The following is a 20893-nucleotide window of genomic DNA, read 5'->3' as shown; positions in this document are numbered from 1 at the left end:
TTGATTTGAGATATTGCAATGGAATAAAAAACCTATATATATAGGTTTTTTATTCCATTGCAATATCTCAAATCAATATTTATAAGCAATTCAGAACATGATATATATAATATATGAGTATACCTGTAAACATTGATCATGTGGTACATGATACTGTTTTAATTTAGTACGTTGAAAGATCATGGACATTACAAAAACCCACAAGATTTATGACAATGTATTGTGATAATTCGTTTTATGTTATATCCAGAATCTTTCGACATACTAAATTAAAACAGCAGGTTTCATAAACCAAGGGTTCACTATATTCAGGATCATGTTATTAGGATAAAAGGATAAAGTTTATACACATGGAATCTCTATTCACCTTCATTTCTAGAAAGAAAATATAATTTGAAATATTCTAATAACCACAGGCTCCTACTTTCAAATTTACCTTTAATTTAAAAAGAAACAAACCTACAATGTTTAAAACATTCTGTTCACCAAATGCAATAGCTCTATCTATGTAAAATCTTTCATGTTCTATTAATTGCAATTAATTTAATGTCTTGAGTTTTACCATTATGAAAACTGCTTTAGTAACCAGCATGTGGTTTAGCACACTTGTCATTTACAATATATCCCTAATGTTTAAGGGTTGTTCAAGTTTAAATGCACACACACTAGGCATAATTGTAAAGAAATTTATGCACCATTAACAATTTTCCACTAAAAAGGTTAACTTGCTTAAAAACATAGAAAAATAAGTGTTATGCAGTTTATTGCAAACAAAAAACGACACCCATTTCAACAGTCAACAGATTTTCTTGGAGCAGAAAGAGTTCAGGAATTTTTTTATAACACCGTGAGTCAGCTGTAATACAAACTTAAGCATCAATGTAAATAACATTATTTTAACAGTTCTGCAATTGTTAAATCGAAAGCTAATTCTGACATGGGCAAGACGAAAACCGGCTTATCTTTGCTGGAAGTCCCATACGCCCATCAATGACCCTGAATGATATCAGTACAGTGAACTCACGTCATAACATTATCTACACTTACGGTGATTAACCGCCCAACCCAACAACCTACTAAATTGTGCAATAGAATTACACAGATAAAAAAATATCTTAGGTGACCGTAAATTTACACCAAAATTTCATAATAAAAATTCAGCAATTCATTTCCTAACATGCGAAGGCAGAAAGTTTATTTACACAATTACGTACAAGCGAAATTGCATAAAGTACAGAGGGTAAAACTATTAAATTTGAACTTCCATTAACTGCGAATACTGGAATTTAATAATTTAAGTAAAACAGCGTACAACAAAAAAGTAATCCAAAATAAATGAGTCTGAGGCTTACAGAATAATAATACATTAATGCCACGTAAAACTAGGCTGGCGAGCACATTTGCATGCTACACAACAAAATGGCGGCTCCATTGTATAACGGCGTCATCGATTTCAACCACAACTGACCGACATGAAATTTATACCAACTAGCCTACAAATTTAATTTTATACTTAATGAATGACATTTCAGATTTGGGAATGGTCAACAAACACCCACACTGCAAACGTGGCGGTTTGTTCTAGCAAAATGACATTTACTCACTGATTATGAACACTGTTAAGTGTCATACACACAATATCTGAAGTGACATTTATACCTGCCAATAAATTTTAAACACTGTAAATATTCTTCCAATACACCACTTGCGTAAAAAAAGTACCTGTTGGATCATTTTACAGCAAGTCCTTAATTCCGGTCGTTTTGGTCACAATCACGGCTGATGTGGCCAGATTTTCCGCAGCTGTAGCAGCTCTTTCCTCCAGATCCTTCAGGGCAGTTGCGAGCGATGTGCCCGGTCTTGTTGCAATTGAAGCAAGATGAGTTGCTTCCACGACCCCCGAAGTCGCTTGATGAATCAGGGCAATCCCGGGCGATATGCCCTGTCTTGTTGCAGTTGTAGCATGAAGGACCATCGGAGTTCTGATGGCAATCCCTTGAGATGTGGCCAACGCCGTTGCAACGGTAACACCTGTCTTGCTCTTCGCGGCATTCACGAGCAAAATGTCCAAAGCCATTGCATTTGTAACATTTGCTCTCTCCTCGCCCGCCGCCGCCAGTTGCGCCGCCTCCCCGGCCAAAAGTAGCTCCTGCTGCTCCTGCTCCAGCTCCAGGTACTGCACCAGCTTGTGTACATTCCCGAGCAAAATGTCCAGTACGATTACATCTGTAACACACGCTTGAACTCATTTTTGTCAAGTTAAAATATCACAGCAAAAATAAACCGATCCTCCTCCTCCGCTACCACGTGGAAAAGTGAAGGAGTGATATCCTGTTCCTGCCAGTTCCCAGTTCCGTTAAAAGCAGTGCCCTCTGGTGAGCAAAAATGCCATTTCAAAAGGAACTATTTATACAAAATAAGCAATTAACACGGAATAAATAAATCGTAAATTAATTCATACATAAATAAAATTATAAATAATTGTCATTTAGATTTAAAAAAAGAACATATAATGTTTTTCTTTACATTGTAAATATAGCTTTGTGCATACAGGAAGCCGTGACCGTTTATCGACACGGGTCAACTAGCGCAGCGTGAAGGCGCTTGTGTGTACTAGTGGAAGTAGGAATTGTAAATTGGAAAGGCAAAACTTGAAAATGGCGGATTTAAGTAACCAAGAATTAAATTCGCCTATGAATTATGGTGATAAAGATGACGACGAACCATCAGATGAAGATGAAGAAGAATATTCAAGGCCTATACTTAAGAACCGAGGAAGGGGAAACTTTAGGTCAGTTAATTTAAAATAGATTCCTGATCGCTTTAAGTTGGGCAAATTTATTTGCATGCCATTCATTTTAAATTTTGGGAAAGAAAGTATTTTTCTTTAGGGTATGGTTGGTGTTCTAAGTTCCAAAATTAGTTTTTATGTGTACACATATAGCTTATGAATGCGTTCTGAGCACAAAACAGTATAGCCCTACAACTTTTTCATCCAAAGCACTGGGTGATGCCGGCGGGTGAAGTTTTCAGTACTTGAGAATGTTGAATTTGGTAAATTTCTTCATGGTTCATTTGCATACAATCGAAATTAATTTCAAAAGTGATATCTTTGATTGTTTGATTGATACACTTGTGATTGTTCCGTACGGGGGCAAGAAGTCTCCCTCCCCTATTTTGTCAATTCTTCCTCATGTCCTTCCCTCTTCTCACATCCAGTATCTTTACCTCAATCCCATTCCACTCACCCATCTATCAACCAAACTTGTGCCAGTTATAAAAAATTCTTATTTGGTTAGTGTTAACTGCAAACTTCTTCTATAGTATTTCTTGATCTGAGAGTTCAGTGGACGTCGGACATTGTGTGAGTTGTTGCCAACTTAGTCATTTAGAACCAGGCCATAATTAGATTTCACGATACCTGGTAATAAAAAATGATCAAACTTCAATACCCCTAGAGCAAAACGAGAATGGATAGCGGCCACAATAAAATACGGTAAATATGTAGTTGGGCGGTATTTGCGAAAAAAAATGTTAAAAATCCGAAAATACCTTTATTATATGCTCTTCAACTTCCTCTTTTCATTAAAAGTGGCGGAGGTAAGAAATTCCAAATACTTTAGGAGATATTGAATTTTTAAATTTCATCATATGTAGTTCAGCGGTATTTGTGAAAAAAAATGTTAAAAATCCGAAAATACCTTTATTATAAGCTCTTCAACTTCCTCTTTTCATTAAAAGCGGCGGAGATTAGAAATTCCAAAAACTTTAGGAGAGATCGAATTTTTAAATTTCAGCACAATACCAGCACATTCCTGTGGCGTGCGTGCACCATTGTTTCTTGTTTACGTACGAGTATCTATTTTTTTTTATTGGATAATGATGTCACGTGATTGTTCGTGATAGGCCAGAATTCAAATGAACTAATACGTGATTATTTAGTTCATTTATTGTTTAAAACGGGGTTTAATTACCGCCTCCAACTTAGGTGAGTTTTTAACGTTTCTAATTTTAAAGTCTTATTTCTTATTTGAATATTGTTGCGCAGATAATAAGTAAAAAAAAAAAATACGTGAGTTCCTACTGTCCATCCTTTGTCACGGTTGGTTAGGTCAGGTCAGTTACATTATAAATAATTTAAAACTAAAGAATAATTAAAATTAATTCACATTATTTTTAATATCACCTTAGTTTGAAAGTATTTATAATGTAACTGACCTGACCTAATCGACCATTTTAGTTTACTGTTCATCCTTTGGTCCGGGTTTGTTTGGTCAGGTCAGTTACATTATAAATATTTTAAAACTAAACAACCATTAAAATTAATTCACATTATTTTTAATGTCGGCTTAGTTTGAAAGTATTAATAATGTAACTGTCCTGACCTAATCAACCATTTTATTAATTACGCATTCACGAACACACAGCAAAATAACAAAATTGGCCATGATTGCAGAGGTCTTGTATTGCAAAAATAAAAAATTCAATATCTCGTAAAGTATTTGGAATTTCTTATCTCCGCTGCTTTTAATGAAAAGAGGAAGTTGAAGACCATATAATAAAGGTATTTTCGGATTTTTAACATTTTTTTTTCGCAAATACCGCCCAACTACATATTTACCTAAAACACTATTGTAACAACACCTAAGGGTTTGTGACGTAGAAAGTGATTTTAGCTGTGCTATGTTTGTTAAACTGATTATTTTATTAATTAAATGCATAGGAGAGCATAAAATACAATTTGCGGGGGGGGGGGGGGTGAGAAGGGGAGGAAGGGTAAAAGGGGGGGGGGGGAAGAGCTGTTCTTCTGTATTGTAAACATTTTGGTAAATATTGAGCACAGGGGTGCAGTGGAACAAAGGCTAAAAAAATTTAAAAATGCATTTTTTTATATCCTTTTATTCCTGTTCATTGTAAAACACATTGCGATGATACTTATGATACTTGCATAAGTAGTTTAGCAAAAAGGACTGGTTAGTTGTTTTGTTAGGTGCAAAAATTGAATTGCGTTAATTGGTTTACTATTGGTATAAAATTATTGTAAATATTACCTGTTATGTAAATATGGTGACGTAAATTTGTGTTGTGCTGTAATAGCGTAAATGAGACTATTTTCCATGTGACTTTGCCCTGATTGTCATCACAGCCCTATTGTTTAGTTAATATTAGCTGCAACTTGGTATTCTGGTACTCCAGAGATCCTTAGGAATATAGTAGGTATAGCAGAAGTGCTTTTCAAAATTACAATGTTTGTCACTACGTTAAAGTTGGGGTAAAGCTTTCTACCCTAAGTGGTTTTCTATTTCAAGTGAATATTTTTTCAAAATCATCATTACTCACTTGAAATGGAAAACGAGGATAAAAAAACTTTTAGCCCTGGCCATGATGTACTGACAGTAAAAGCCAGTCGTCTTGAAAACAGTCTCGACTAAGCTATATTCCTAAGTATCTCTGGAGAAATACTGGATGAAGTCAGAGTAAGTAGCTAGTAAACCGTAGGGCAGCGACAGCAGAATTTGGAGATCTCTTGGCTATGCTATTAAAGCACAACACATATTTATGCCACTCATTTTTAATTGCTTTTACACGTGAGGTTTTTAAAATATATAAAAATGTTGCTCTTCAGAATTATTTGAAATAGAATAAGAAACTCATTAAATCCATTCCAACCGACCATTGTCACAATATCACAGTTTTGTTATGTAGCGTACCTTATCTTGAAAAAAAAATATTACTTTTAAGTATCACAACACCCTCTTTAAAATAACATTTTTTGAATTAAAAAAAAAAAAACATTTGGGAATTTTGCATATATTTTTAGAAAAGTGGCTCTCCTTCAGAATTACCTTTTTGCCTATGAGCAAGCATAGAGTAAATTTTATGACAGCCATTCGGAAAAGAAAATGTCTTGTTGCCTGGAAATGGTCTGTTTTTAGTAATCTCGATTGGCTGCGTTTTTTTTTGGGATAAGAAAACATATCTGAAAGGATATTTTTGAGCACTTCTGACGTCCCTTTATTTCTCCAAAACCAGCATTGTTTCATTCCTAGTTTATTCGGCGAAACTGGCAAGTGGACAGGACCATGAAGTCGTAGGAAATTGTGGATTAAAAGCCATTAAAAATTAGTTAAATATTGATTGGATTATTATTATTAAAATTGCTCTAACAATATTAAAGTCAAATGTATTAATTTTACATCAATAATGACTTATTTTCAAGTGGCAAAAAAAAAGGCCATTTCCCATTATTAAGTTTCCTACAATATAATGCCATCAGGACTAAGTGCACATAATTTTCAACATACAAAATTAAAACAGCAAGCATAATGTACATCAGGATCAATGAATACAGGATCATGCCGCCAGAATCAAATTCACAGTATCTGGGTATTATGTTAAAAATACTTCAAAGTATGACCACTCACCTTTATTGAAGGCAAATACATCTTTTTTGCTGTGAGTAGAAAATGGCAGGGCCGGTATAAGGTAAATTGGTGCTCTAGGCGAAAAACCTTAATTCCCCCCCCCCCCCCCCCCCCCATCCCGGTTGAGCGACCACCCCAAAAAAAAATTTCCTTGTCTCAAAATACATCACGTAAGCCTAAGATTTTGTCAACAATCAAATGTAAGCAGGCTTGTGTTTTTTTTTTATTATTTAGCTTTATACTTTTTACACACTTCAATGGAAAATAGTAATTTTTTACAACTTCATAATTTAAAAAAAAATCATAACATATTAACTGCCAGAGAATCACAGTAAAGGTAGTGGCAGTACATCAATGGTTGAACTCTTAAATTACTAACACGATTATGTGCAAAATTAAAATGATCCATTTTTCATGTTCCAACAACCTTAACGTTAGTTAAAAACTGTATAAAATCACAATATTATACAGACTCTCCCTCTTAGTAACAGAAAATGAAAATGAAATAAATGTGTTATTTAAAAAATATTCCACTAGAAATATTAAGTCTATTTAAGTTTGTGAGTGAATGACAGATTTTGGTCAGTGCCTAAGCTGCCCGCCTCCCTTGCTTTTGAACTGCGTTGCAGTTGGTTAGGAATATCAGTTTATTTGGAGAGTTGCTATACTTCTTTTCAATGTACCTGTATATTAAAAGAAAACACATTCCAGAGAAGGGTTATTAAGTACATTGAAAAAACTTAATGGGCATTGGAAATGCTATTTCCGTGCCCTCCAACATGACTAAAAATTACCTTTCGCACAGCTATATCACAAAATCTCTTATTCAGGTTGATACGAAATAACTTAATGCCGTCCCTGGTCCAGCGACTTGATAGGGAATTGTAGGTTAAAAAGTGTTTTCTACATCTTCTACAATTTTTCAGATAAAAATTTCGTACTTGGCTTGTTTGCTGAAGTTTTACAACAGAAATCATCTGTCAGATTAATATTGTAGAAAAAATATTGATAAGTATTTTATTTTACGTTTTTAAAATTAAGGAAAACCGAAAAATTGGTCTAAAAAACAGGCTGTAAGATATACAAATATTTAGAGTCTGCACAAATTTTCCTTTTAAAGTAAAGATAAAAAAAGTAAGCGGTGGCATACTGCTAAATTTATTAGAACAAGAAATATTTCGTATTTTGCCTTTTCAGCTATTTTTTCTGGCCGCGAGTAGGTTCACTTGCGCCTGTCTTGCGCGCGGGAGCGTGCAGCTGGCTGCCGTGTTGCCATTACTTCGGACCCATCCTCGGCTAACGGAATCTGACCCCACCTCCTCCGTGCCAGTAAATAATCTGAATGGTGCGGAGTACTGTGTCAATGACGAGAAGAAAGCTAAGAACAGTGCTATCAATTCAGAGATGCATGGATGTGCTGCGAAAAGCGAAAGGTTTGAAGAGAAGGTGAACACAAATTTTTTATAGTTTTAATTATTTCTTCCATTTACTGTAAAGTGTGTTTGGGCAAAAATATTTTGTGCCATAATGTGCTTTACAAAAGCTTCCAATTTTTTCAATTTGAAATGTGATCAAGTGACGCTTTGCAAACTAAACTATCCTGATTCAAGAAATGTGTTTATTTTTATGTAAGTATAAGTTAGGCAAAAAATCCTCAGCTTAAAAGTAAGAGTAAACAAACAGTTCTACGTGGAAAATTAGATTTGGTAAGCATGAAAACGAGTTAATTTTCAACCGACTTAAAAAAAGGAGGTTCTCAATTCGGTTGTATTGTTTTCATTCACGTGAGTATTATACTGTCCAAGCCAAATTGTTAGTTACAATTAGCCAACTTTTAAATTAATTGCTGTTTATAAAAAATATTGTGCCTTACAATTCATTATATATTATTTCAGTTCCTATGTGTAAGACTTAAAAAATTAACATGGCTACGTTGGGGAATTCAACCCATATTCAGCGGCAAACTTAATTTCATAGCACCATTCGTTACTCCGTCAATAATTTTTACTTAATTCGTCTACCCTGAGAATCTCAGTGCACTAGCTCTGAGATAGTTTCTCTCTTCCCCCCCTCCCCCCCTTTTTTGTTGGAGTTCAAGACAATGTGTACCAAAAGTGGAAACTTGAAACTTGTACCTTAGATAGGTTAAATATATTTTACATATTTTGGAACAACTTAGATACGCTGTGCGAAAAGTTTCATAATGGATTTCATACTTGCATGCTAAGGTTTACATTAAATAAAAGGCTCAGTAGATTAAGCAGCCGGTAGGTACGTATACCATTGTATTATTACATAACATTTTAAGTTGTTCTGTTCTTCGGAGGAGAAAGAATAATTGTAAATTTTTAGACGACTTTCTGAATGTAACTTAAAGATAAATCCCTTTAACAGGCATTATTTTGTTTTTACTTAGGAAGCTACATTGAATGAATCCACATAGCAATGAGACAACAGTTTGAAAATCTTATTAGTTGCCTAAAAATGAGTATTTTATTTAATTTTAGTATACCAATATTAGTCACAAAAAAATGGAAAATGTATTGGGGTGTGCGGATATTCATAAACACGAATAGTTGCGCAGTTATTTATGAACTATTCACATTCGGAAGTCGAATATCAAAGATTAAAATTGCTAATATTTACAGGCACATCTGTAGTTGCTGGTTGTTACTCAGGTGAAGCCAAACTTCTCTTTTTTCATAAGATATTATAGTCGTCATTGCTTATTTGCCGATATACAGTAGACTCTTAATCATACGACACTTCACGATTCCAGGTAAAAGCATCGTTATTGTCATTTGGACTAGTTTTGACCATCCCCGATCTAACCTAATAAAAACATTTTTTTTCTCTTGAATCCGTATTCAACCTTATCTAGCACGAAAATAATACACTGTTATATCTAACTATTTATTTCCCTAAATAGATGGCTGTCTTATGAAAAAAAAAAACTGATAACCTACAAGTACATGTAGGACCTGAATTGATAACAAAACAAGCCGTGACACGTGACCGTTCGTCTGGCAGCTAGCATCTACGGGAACAATATCAGCATTCAAATAATGCAGGGTATATTTCACGCAATGTTACCTCAACACTGTGTGTACGGCAGTCCTCACCGCCGCTATGTGCTCCGCAAAAACGGTTGCTTTTTTCGTTATGATAATAATACGTGGAAGTAAAAATGGCAGTTCCAGTTATAGACTCTGGTTTATACCTACTGATTACTTTTTGGTAACCAATGAACGTTTTAAGATAAACACGTTTTAAATAGCGAAACTAAACAGATTTACATACAAACACATTTATAAATATATACCATCTCTTAGCACTCGCCGCCCACGACCGTGCTACCACATTCTTGAAATGTCAGCCTTCACGTGACACTCCTGGAAAGAGATCTACAGAACTATCTGGAGATTGCCGCTACTTTCGGGCAGCTGAGAATGTCTGCCCCAAGTGGTGTGGGTATGTACGTGTGAGGACGCCCAGTGACAACACGAAACGAAGCGCTGAATCTCAACAGTGGGCCATCGATCTTGGGTAGCTAACACAAGCTGGCTGGTAGTATAGTTCTCTTGAAGAGGATCTCAACACGCGGCACCCATGAGTGCAACAAGTTATTTTCCAGCCTACTTCCTTAACATTTTACAAATTCTCAACTCCCCCCCACCCCTCCGTTATTCATTGCGGTCATGGAATTTGGATTTTAATTTTAAAAAGTACAACACTGCACTTTTTAATATTTCTATCTGAGAAATGTGCATATTAATGATGTTTACATTGCTTCAATAGTTAATAAACATGGTACAATTTTCAATTTGTCTGCAAAAGTTAATATAGTATTACTATTTTCACTACATGTGTTCTGTATTGTTATGTATCTATCTAAGTGAAAATGTAAGATAATTTTTCGACCTTGAATTTATTCGCAATAAATTTAAAAAAAATTCCTGTTCGATTCAAAATGTTCGACCACCAAAATACACTATTCGCACAACCCTATAATGTGATAGATTTGTGTAGTGAAATATGTGTACATGTGATTTGCATAAGTTTTCTTAACGCTACTACTACGATGGTTTTTTTATTTAGTTTCGGCAAAGACAACTTTCCATGAAAATGATAGAGAATGGAAAAAAAAAAAAATTGCTATTGCCATAGGGAACGTAGAAAATGATTCACCACATATTAGTGTCGTAGGGGACGGCGACTGGAATAAGAGGACTGACTGACATAGTTTCAATTTAAGTGGAGTGGTGAGTTATCTTCCTGTTTACACCAGTGCTTACTCTATAGTCTGTTGTTCATAAAATAAAATATTTCAGGTACTTATAACATCCAGTCAAAATGTGCATGTTAACTTTTTTTTCTTTTGAAGAATTGCATTATCAGAGCCGAAACAAACCAACTCTTGTACCTGGGAGTGAAAAGGATGTATTGCTTTGCATGCGAATTTGCAAGACTCAAAAGACAAAAAGGTGAATGAACAACTTTGCTTTAAAAACTATAGCGGTCCAAGCACTGTAATGGAACAAACTATAATAGTAGAAGGGTTCTGCGGGAGTGTTGAGCAGCACTTGTTAAAATACTTACTTTGGTGACGGAGATTCAGTGTTTACTTTAGAATAAAGCAGCGAGTTCCTTATGGAAGGGAAGTCATAAAAATTGAGAGTGCAAACCACATTGTAAAAAAACCATTTTCACAAATTTTCCAGAAATATGTCATTTCCACCATCTGCGCGTCGTTTGCTTGAATCAAGAATAGTAAGATTAAAATCCGGCGCTAGAAAAGAAATCGAAATTGCTGGAACATCTCTTGTTGGTACATCTATCGTTCGATTGAAACTTGACATAAAAAATGGTCCTCATCATGTATTCGGTTGTAACGAAAACTGCCGTGTAGAATACTGAAAAAGAAAAAAATACCAATGAAAATTTTGTGACATTTGTGAAAGAGTCGGGGATTATGGAAGCTATTGAAAAGGCTCTTGATCGTATGGTAATGAAATCTGATAGACTCGTACTTAACAAAACTAAAAATCAGGTTGAGCGATATATGAGTATGTTAGCTAAGTTTTCAGGTGGAAAACGGGTAAACTTTGCTAAAAGAGGCTCTTATCACGCTCGTTGAATGGGAGCTGGACTGGCCCATGTCAGAGGTTCTAGGTGGCACTTCATCCCATGGAAAAACAAATTTGGTCGAAGCCCAGGAAAATACTTCCAAACAGTTTTAAAAATTAGCTGTCTCCAGTATGAAGATGGCCCTCCAAATAAAAAGAGACGACCAAACAACACTCCTGGTCCTGATTTGGAGTATGGTCCAAGTGCTGAAGACATTTTGTGTCCTGAAGACGTGTTGAGTCCTGAAGAACTTGATACAAAAATGAAGTTTATCCTCGAAAACCTGAATCGGGATTCAACAACATAAAAAAATATTCATGAGTTGGAAAGAAGGAAGTACTGTTGGTTAACACGAGAACAATAAATGGAGGGATGCTCCTATTAACAGACTTACAGCATATAGTTTCGGTTTTGTGGTAAAAAGAACACATACATCCTGTCACTGTCTAGCAAAATAAATTTTGTATCACAGGGAGATAAATTCCAAAGCCGTTCAGTTTGGACGAATTAACGATAATGTGGCTAAGAATATGTATTCCAAACTAAAAAATGTCGAAGTCGAAGATTGTGGCTTTTTTTTGTACACCCAAGCTTTTCATTTCTCTGAATATCTCCAGATGTACTAGTGGCAGACGATGGTTTGCTGGAAGTTTAATGCTTATTTTCAGCTGGGGACGATAAATTAAAGGACTATATTTAAAAAAAGAAAAAAAAAACGTGTATCGAAGAAAAACTTGGAGATTTGCGTCTAAAGAAAACCCACATATTTTTTTTTTTTTTTAACCAGATTCAAGGTCAACTTGGCGTCTGCAGTAGAAATTATTACGACTTTGTAGTTCATACAAAAAATGATTTCCAAGTTGAAAGAATTTTGTTCGACAAAGAAATTTGGGAAAAACTCATGCTGTCAAAGCTACAACAGTTTTTTGCGGAGTGCTTACTTCCAGAGATAGCAGATCCATTAAATACCCGAAGACTAAATGCGCGAGAGCCTGACTTTGTAAAAGAAGCTCAATAATCACTAAAGAAAAACATAAATCAGATTACTTCAGTTTTGGTTTCCTAAATGTTATGCATGTTTTCTTCTGTTTTTGACATAGTCCTAATATAACAGTGTAGATAATATTATGATCATATTTTAATTGTAAAAGCAATACGATTTTTTTTTTAGAATTTGGGTTATCACACACATATTTTATGTTTATTTGTAGATTAAATTCAAACTTATTATAAATTTATATAGACACCTCTTTTACTAAAGTAATATATATGTGTATCATAGCAGTGAAAGTGCTTGAAAGACTATAATTTCTCTGTTTAAAAACGTATGTCAACATGTTCATTTCAATCTTTAATATTATGCTAAATTATATGTAATTAATATATTTATTTAAATAGTACACATATTGTATGGATTTTTTAACGATGTCTTTCAACAGTATCATTAATGTACATACATAAAAACTATCTTTGTGAACTCTCTGTAAAATTACACAAAAAAAAACTGGCCAGAGTATCATTGTTTAATACAGCATTAAATTTTGTATAGTGTTTGTTCCTGTACATTTCAGGAAGTATTTTAAGACATTACTTTATTAAAGTATTTAGTACAATTAAAAGAAGTTATTTCTTATCGAGTGAAAGGTTTTTTAATTGATTAGAGTTATAAGACTGGGAATTATTTTTTTATTGTTTTCGGTTTATGCTCGAAATTAGACCACAAAATCATACCCGGGCCGAGATTATACATCAGAATCTCTCGCTATAAGCCACTCTTCAAATAGTAACTAAATCCCAAATAAATAAATTGTTTCAGCGAAGAAATTGTAGTTGACAACTGTTTAATTGAAAAGGTATGTAAAATAACACGTGCATATATAACGCGCACAGCATGTGAAGGCCGTGGATCCCGGCGGAGGAAACATCGGGTGGCAGGGAGGCAGATAACCAAGACACTGCGACAGCGGCCAGCGCGCGACTGACGACTTGGCAACCCCGCGCGCGGAGTAAGCCTCGCCGCAGCCGAGCGCTGCCCATTCGCGACACCCGCGCGCTCTACCGGATAACGACTGACAGGACTGGCTCTTGTATCCCGTTAAACCTACAGTGAACTTTAGTACATACTTTTTTTCCAGCAATAAAATTATAGTATGACCACTTTTCCAGCGATACAATGGCAACACTGCGTGCCTGTTTAGCACCTTGCGCATAGGGGCGAAATGACACTAGGCGCGCGCGTCTGGTGGTTCTTATTGCTGCCTCGCATCTGAGCCTCCAACGTGTAAAACAGCACGAGGGAGGCAGGCCTTATGCCTGTAGCGTTGGTGTGATGTGACATGAGATTAAGTATGGAGCAGCACTGGAATGAAAGGGTTGTGGGAAGTGGGGAGATCTCCGAGAAAACCAGCATGACCAACGGCACACCTTTATGTTATAAATTAATAAATTCAAGTGCAACAATAAATTGACAATGTTTTAACCAACCATGCATAATGAGTAAAATTTAAACCAACCATACCTGTTCCACTGTACGAAAATGTCACGTCTTCAGAGCTACTTCCATATTGGCTTAATACACACTAAAATACGAAAACAGCCTAACCAAAACATTGTGGATGTCAAAATTGCCTTAGGTCAACCAGTGGCACCTAAATGTACCTTTTAAGAAGAATAAAGCTCATCGGCAACTGAGAAAACTGGATACGCATTCACTTCTAAATACAGACTGAGTCTTGTGTAGGAGCCACAGCTGGCAGCCTGGCAGTGATGATAACACGTATACAGTTAGGTACTGTTTGAAGGGTGTTATTCAAGATTCTGATAAACATGTGTGATACTCTATCACGAGAAACACGAGAAAAAGGAAGGTAGTGGGGTGCCTCGCTGGTACACCTGCTGTTGCGACAAAGGACAGCACATTTAAAGTCAGAACCGTGGAGGGTGGAGGCTGGAGATATTGCCCTCCTTGGTGCCCATCCTCTAAGTTACACCATGCCTCAGTCAGTTGATACCTACCATGATAAATGAGTAAAATAAGCAACAAGAGTTCATAGTTTCCCCCGTCCTTGCTTTCCAGCGCCGCTTCCTGCTCGAATTACTACTCTCATCGTCTTTCAAGCATATTGCTATTCATAGCCACCCAAATCATTCTCAACTTTACTTTTTTACTTATTACAAATAATAAACAGGTCACCGTGGACTTTAAATAATTACTTATATCAATATAAACATTTCAAACTGTTACAAAAATCCATTTCAATCTAGTTTCAATAATCGTTAAACATATTATGTCAGCTGTTATGTGTCGTGCTGCGCCGCCTCCAGCTACTTGGCGCCCTAGGCGGTTGCCTAGTTCGCCTATATGGACACGCCGGCCCTGGAAAATGGACACGTTCATAATCGTCTAGAACCTCAGGCAAAAGTGAATTCCGCTAGGTTCCTAATGTAACTAAAATTTTCTGACCATACCAATATGTATTCTGCCTTACATCATGTAACACTTACGGAAACACCAACCATGCTTGCATAAGTAAATACCATTAATTTCTGCACCCAGCAAATCAATGCTTTCTTTCACTTCGCATACAAAATGCCAAATGATAATGTTATTGATGAATTAAATTTGATGATTCTTGCTTCTGTCCCACTAAATCGTTCAGAATACTTATTAAAATTGCAACCAACCAAATGTGAACTAATACTATATCAGGGTGGTCACCCAACTGGGAAAATCAGGAAACCTTGAATTAGCTGTGAATTCATTTGGAAACCCTTGAGTTTATGAAAGCCATCAGGAATTATCTGTTTGTCAGCAATGAAAACAGCTTAGTTGATAAACTCCATTTAAATTGCATTACTTTCACCATTTTTGTGATGTTTACTACCTGATTCCGGCATTAGATGTGACAGATAACACAGCTAGTATAGTATCTTTTTTCTGTGTCTTTTTACTTCAATCCTGTTTTAACTTATGTTAACAACTGCAGATGCAACATTATTCTAAAAATTCGGCATATTGTAATATGTGATTTGACGTGTTAAAACCAGGAAGAACTCATTGATGGAAATAATTGTACACTGAAATGTACACTTTAAATTAATGCCAGATTAATTTTTTTTCTTCTTTATATTAGTTATTGCTGAAGCATCTGCCAGATTTCTAGTCAGTCATGACTTTTAAGTGATACTGAGCCTAAACAGCAGTGGCGATCCTATTGGAGGGGCAATAGGGGTGTTTCCCCCCTCCCCAATAACGCTCATGTACCTAAAAATAACTGAAGATACAAAAATCTTTCCAAAACTTCAGAAATTCCTTAAATAGTCTAAGGGGCTATTACTTTTCAAGCTTATTTTACTTGTTTAAGTGTGAGGTATTCCGTGTCAACCACAAAAAACTCTCCGGTCCTCTCCTTTTCAAATCGCTCCTCCCGAAATTGGAAGTGGGTGCATCCTTGCTAAGCACACACTGGTGACAAGTCTCCTGCGTTAACAGTAGGTCTGCAGTCTGGAACCACATACCACTCGTTTAGCAGATGCATACCAAAAAAAGTTCGTCAAAGCAGAAGTTGTGGTATTTGGCAAAAAATATTATGTGAAATGAACGAGAAAATACAGGCCAAAACTACATTTGTTCTTATTGACTGCCGAGTTTTCTACTGAAGAAACATAAAGTGCACCAATCACGTCCTAGCGATCCTGAACAATGTCAAACTTATCCCGGGCCGCACAGAGTACTTTCGACTACCGTGCATCTGTTGAAGTGTTTTCACCACAGCAAACAATTAATTATAGGTTTTCAGCTGAAGTTCGTGTAGTTAGCATTACTACATTAGTGGGAATACATTAGTATAGGAGTAATGCGTTCTTTGTTGGTGCTGGACAATCAAGCTTTCCAGACAGTTGTATACCAAACTATTGTAAGTCTGTATTGCAATTCCAGCATTTCACATTTTTTGATATCTTCAAACTGTAATTATTTTGCTTAGCATTGAAGAAGGCTTACAAGTATGTATTATTTTGTCTACGCTATTATTCATGTTCGGCCTAGAAGCATCTGTAATCAAGCAGATTTTTTTTAGGAAATTCATTGAAGCTTAAAAAATAATATATTACAACACAATATTGTTTAGACATAATATTATTAGTGATGGTGATTCATAGCATTTAAAATAATGACATTTAGCATTTTGAATTTGAAATTTAGCGTTTTGTAGCATTTAAAAACACAATTTAGCCAATTCTCTCATTTTACATTACTGAAGAAAGGTATATTTTTAAAAAAGAAACCGCTGCTTGCCGTTTTACCAACTTTTTTTCTTCAACCGACTTCTCAGTGAATCTTTTTTTTTTTTTTTTTTTTTTGCAGTCTGATGTCCCTCAGATTTAATGTGCTTTTCAAGTAAATTTTTTTTTTCCGTTCCAGATGGCGATTACATAAATTAAAATTGCGCATTAAAATATTCGTATCACTTTCCTATAATTGTTCACTTTTGTATTCATTTATGCGATTGTGAATGGAAATGACGTTTCGTCCCATTTTTACCACGAGAAATAACAGTATACAACACATTCACGACTATTCACGTATTTGTAAACACGCAACATTCCACAGACTTCGCAAGAACGCGGCTTTCACGTGAAACACAGCCAGAAAATGGGACTTACAATTGTTAGCGCAATGACGCAGAGATGTCGCAATATGGTGGCCTAAAAACTTGTACTCTGCAAATGACGTACAATCTTCCAGCTAGTTGTTCTTTGCTTTGTTTACAATTGCGAGGCACGGATAGCCATTCTACATTCAATATTTACGAACAATAGTAGTTGTGAATGACGTGACAATAAGATACTTGTGCTGAATACGCCATAAAATGATGGTTTCTTTTGATACTGAACTGAAACAAAATACAATCGGTAAATAAATTGTGTAGAGTGAAGACGAATCTACGTTTTTTACCTTGATTTCGCATTTATCTCTGAATAGTCTAGATTTAGCATTTTATAGCGGAAAAAATATAATTTAGCATATTTTAGCATCTATTTAGCAAAAACTAAAAATCACCATCCCTAATTATTATAATGCATATGTAAAGCAATATTTTTGTAAAAATTAATTTATCTATGTTTAACTAAAAATAGTTGCCAAACATTTTTTATTCTGAGCATTATAAAATTTGAAACTGAAAATTTTTTTTACTCTATTAGATTTTATTTCTGTAAATATCTGTGATTTTGGTCAAACATATTTTTATAAACCATGGTTATTTTAAGTGGAGTGTCCGGGGTTAAACATCTTACCTCCCTCCTCCAGTAATTGCAATTTATTAATCTTTCCCTCTCAATAATTTATCCAGAAAAAGTAGGTACAAATAATTTCAAACCTAATTAATGAAAAATGTGGTATACATGAAGAAACACATTATTTTTGATTAAGCGACTTTGTTCAAACTTTTATACCAGTAAGGAAGAAGCTAGGTCAATAAAGATGAGGCGAGGTCAAGAGGCAAGGCTGGTCATAGCTTTACTAATAAAGGAGGAAGGTGTAAGCGGGCAATGTGTTTACAGCTATGCACAATGTCACCGCCAAGATGGCGGTCTGTTACACAGCACTACAAATGCCTTAGATGCTTGATTACCAACTATAGAATAATTCAATTATTGAATGATGTTTTACTTCACGTGGTTAGTTATGCACAGAGGCTATAGGTAACAGGATTTCTGTGTTTATAATGTGTAGAGAATGTTTGATGCCAATTCTTAAGTTTGTAAGTTGAATCATGCCAGGAAGTGGTTTCAAACGTATGACCCTCCTCACATGAGCATTAAACATTTGTGGTAACGGCCACCAAGGACTCTTTAGTAAACTATAAACTTCACATATGTATTAAAATATGTTAAATGTTGACTACAAACAAACGTGTTGTGTTACCCAGTGTGGAAAATAATCATACAGTATTTTTTTTTAAGTTTCTTTTAGTGACTATTATTTTGTAATTTTTTTAGTGACTATTATTTTGTAAAGAAACTTTCAAATAGGACTATATGTGAAAAATAAACAAATTATCATTTATTTATGCAGAAAATATTTTAAGATATTGCACTATACATTAACAAAAAAATCTGAAATAAAAAAACATTGATATTAATATCAATGTTTACCTACAAAAATTATCAAATTAATAGTACTGAAAATGAACTATTATGCACTCAGCTGTCTGAAAAAATTATCTAAGAACTAGGTTCGTAAAATAATAAACCTACGTAGGAAAGTAGATATCAAAGGAAGTAGATTGGTTGTTTATTTCATAAAAAGCATAGGTATACCCACAGACAGTTAGTGTTTGGATTATTTGAACTGATATTTAATCATTAGCAGAATCAGATTATGCAAAATGTATTTAAATATTAGCCTTGAACTTAATTATTTGTGAATAATTTTCGTGGTCAATTTTGTAAAAGTGTTTTTGTAATACCTATCCAATAGTTTTCACGTAGAAAGTTTGTTTGTTTATTCTTTATTACTCTGCTATTATGGGTCTAAAAATGTTTTGATGGATTATTTTATGTAACATCCTATTTGAAGTACAAAAAAAAAGTAACCTTCTATCTGTGCCTATTGAAGGAAGCAGTGCTGTTGATAGTTCAAAATCATGAATAATCCTGTTCACACTGTTGTAATATTTTAGGATTTTAGGACAAGGTTGGAACTATTTGCTAGTGAAAAGCAATTTGATTAAATTAATTGAAAAGTTCCAAACAAACTAGGTAAAAGTATTTAAGAATACGCATAGTATCTAATTGCCAAAGGAGTTGCCAATAAACCCCAGACATGCAGAATTTGCGAATACAGGTTCAATGGTTTTCCATAAGAAAATGTGATTTTATTGTTAAAATAAATCTTTTCACTAATCTAGTGCCTTACAAACAGATACCACGGAACAGGATATCCTACGTCTTGTTGATTTCAAAAAGCGCATAAACATTGAATAACACATATTATGTCTTAGCACTTGTAACAGAATTTGTGCAGAATTTTTTTTTTAAATAATTTCTTACAATAACAATAATAGTATTTTTTTTGCCTTCTATAAACAACACCTGAGTGTACTGAAAATAATAACGGCAAAACATCCTGGATATGAAAATAGGTTCCCATTAATTTAAAATATGCCAAAATTTTTCCAAATGTTTAAGCAATATTTTAGCATATTTTAAACTAATGTAAGTAACACAGGGTTCATATGCCTCTACAATATTCTTAAAAGGTCCTTAATTTGTCATTTATTGATTAGTGACCCTTAAAAGTCCTTAAAAGCTCTGTAATGATAGTGTGCAAGTAATGGATAAATGCAAGTATTTTAATGTTTTCTGTTTGTGTCTGCCCAGGCAGCAAACAATACTTTGCGCATGTGCATTAGAATTGGGGAATTTTGGGACACGTGATTTGATTTTATGTATAAAATAGTTTGGAGTTAGTTTTTTGTATTTTGTATCTCACCTTTAAACTAAAAAGGTGTGTTTAACTGTCTTACTTTAAACTTATGAAGTAAATGTAATTGGTGATAAAATTAATTGCGAGGGCTACAAATTTTAATTAGACTCTGACTTGGGTTAGATAGGTGTTTCAGAGATAATTCTGGACAATAGGGGCTTATCAGTAAGAATTGAACTAACCGACAAAATTATTTTTGTGCATTAATGATTTAAAAATATATTTTTCTTGAGGAATTTTGTAATGTTACAAATAGTTTTCTATCTCTTAATGATGAAGGCAGTGAAGTAAAGGTCCCTTAAAAACTAGTTAATTTTTGATTGCTCAAGAGGATATATTTTATTTATTTATTTATTTAAAATTGTGACATGTCCACCGACAGTCGTTAGACTTGTGTGGTGGCCACAATAATTAATTATACATGGACAAACATAAGGTTATCACTGCAAACATATGGACTCCCTCCCCGGTGGTACCATAACAGGTAAGAACAACACATGGCCAATATAAAAGTGTAAAAATATTTTTTTATTTTTTTTTTTTAAATTTTACCTTCTGTTTGCCTTTGATCCACCCCTATTAACGTATTTGAAAATCGGGTGCTATCTTTGATAACACACTTGGTAATAAATAACCTGAGCACTAGTAGCATCAGCCTCCTGCAAGAAATTTATGGAAGCGACTACAAGTTTTGCAACATCAAACATTGCTGTACTCAGTTGAAACAATATTGCAAATCATTATTATTTCCTTATAATATGTGGTTTTATCACAAGTGGGTTTCTGCCAAGTGAGGTGTGTTTTTACACATGGTAAATCTCTACCACCTAAAACTGAAAGAAGATTACGG

The 20893-nt window shown here is 34.6% G+C and overlaps 2 protein-coding genes across 2 annotated transcripts in view; one reads left to right on the top strand and one right to left on the bottom strand.

Moving 5' to 3' along the window:
• Window positions 1-421: 421 nt before the first annotated feature.
• Window positions 422-2332, bottom strand: LOC134530921 (CCHC-type zinc finger nucleic acid binding protein-like). The gene has a single exon (XM_063366234.1). The coding sequence runs from the start codon at window positions 2247-2249 to the stop codon at window positions 1749-1751; it is 501 nt and encodes a 166-aa protein (XP_063222304.1). The 5' UTR covers window positions 2250-2332; the 3' UTR covers window positions 422-1748.
• A 253-nt stretch (window positions 2333-2585) lies between these two features.
• LOC134530919 (transcription elongation regulator 1-like) overlaps window positions 2586-20893 on the top strand; it is a 178488-nt gene continuing 160180 nt past the window's right edge. Inside the window, exon 1 of the mRNA XM_063366233.1 lies at window positions 2586-2791. Coding sequence (XP_063222303.1) covers window positions 2658-2791 — 134 coding nt within the window. The 5' untranslated portion in view covers window positions 2586-2657. The remainder of the gene's footprint in view (window positions 2792-20893) is intronic.

Source organism: Bacillus rossius, chromosome 3, assembly GCF_032445375.1.
Source record: "Bacillus rossius redtenbacheri isolate Brsri chromosome 3, Brsri_v3, whole genome shotgun sequence".
Classification (NCBI taxonomy): domain Eukaryota; kingdom Metazoa; phylum Arthropoda; class Insecta; order Phasmatodea; family Bacillidae; genus Bacillus; species Bacillus rossius.
Note: the sequence above shows the minus strand (reverse complement) of the source record. Positions and strands in the feature narration are given on the sequence as shown.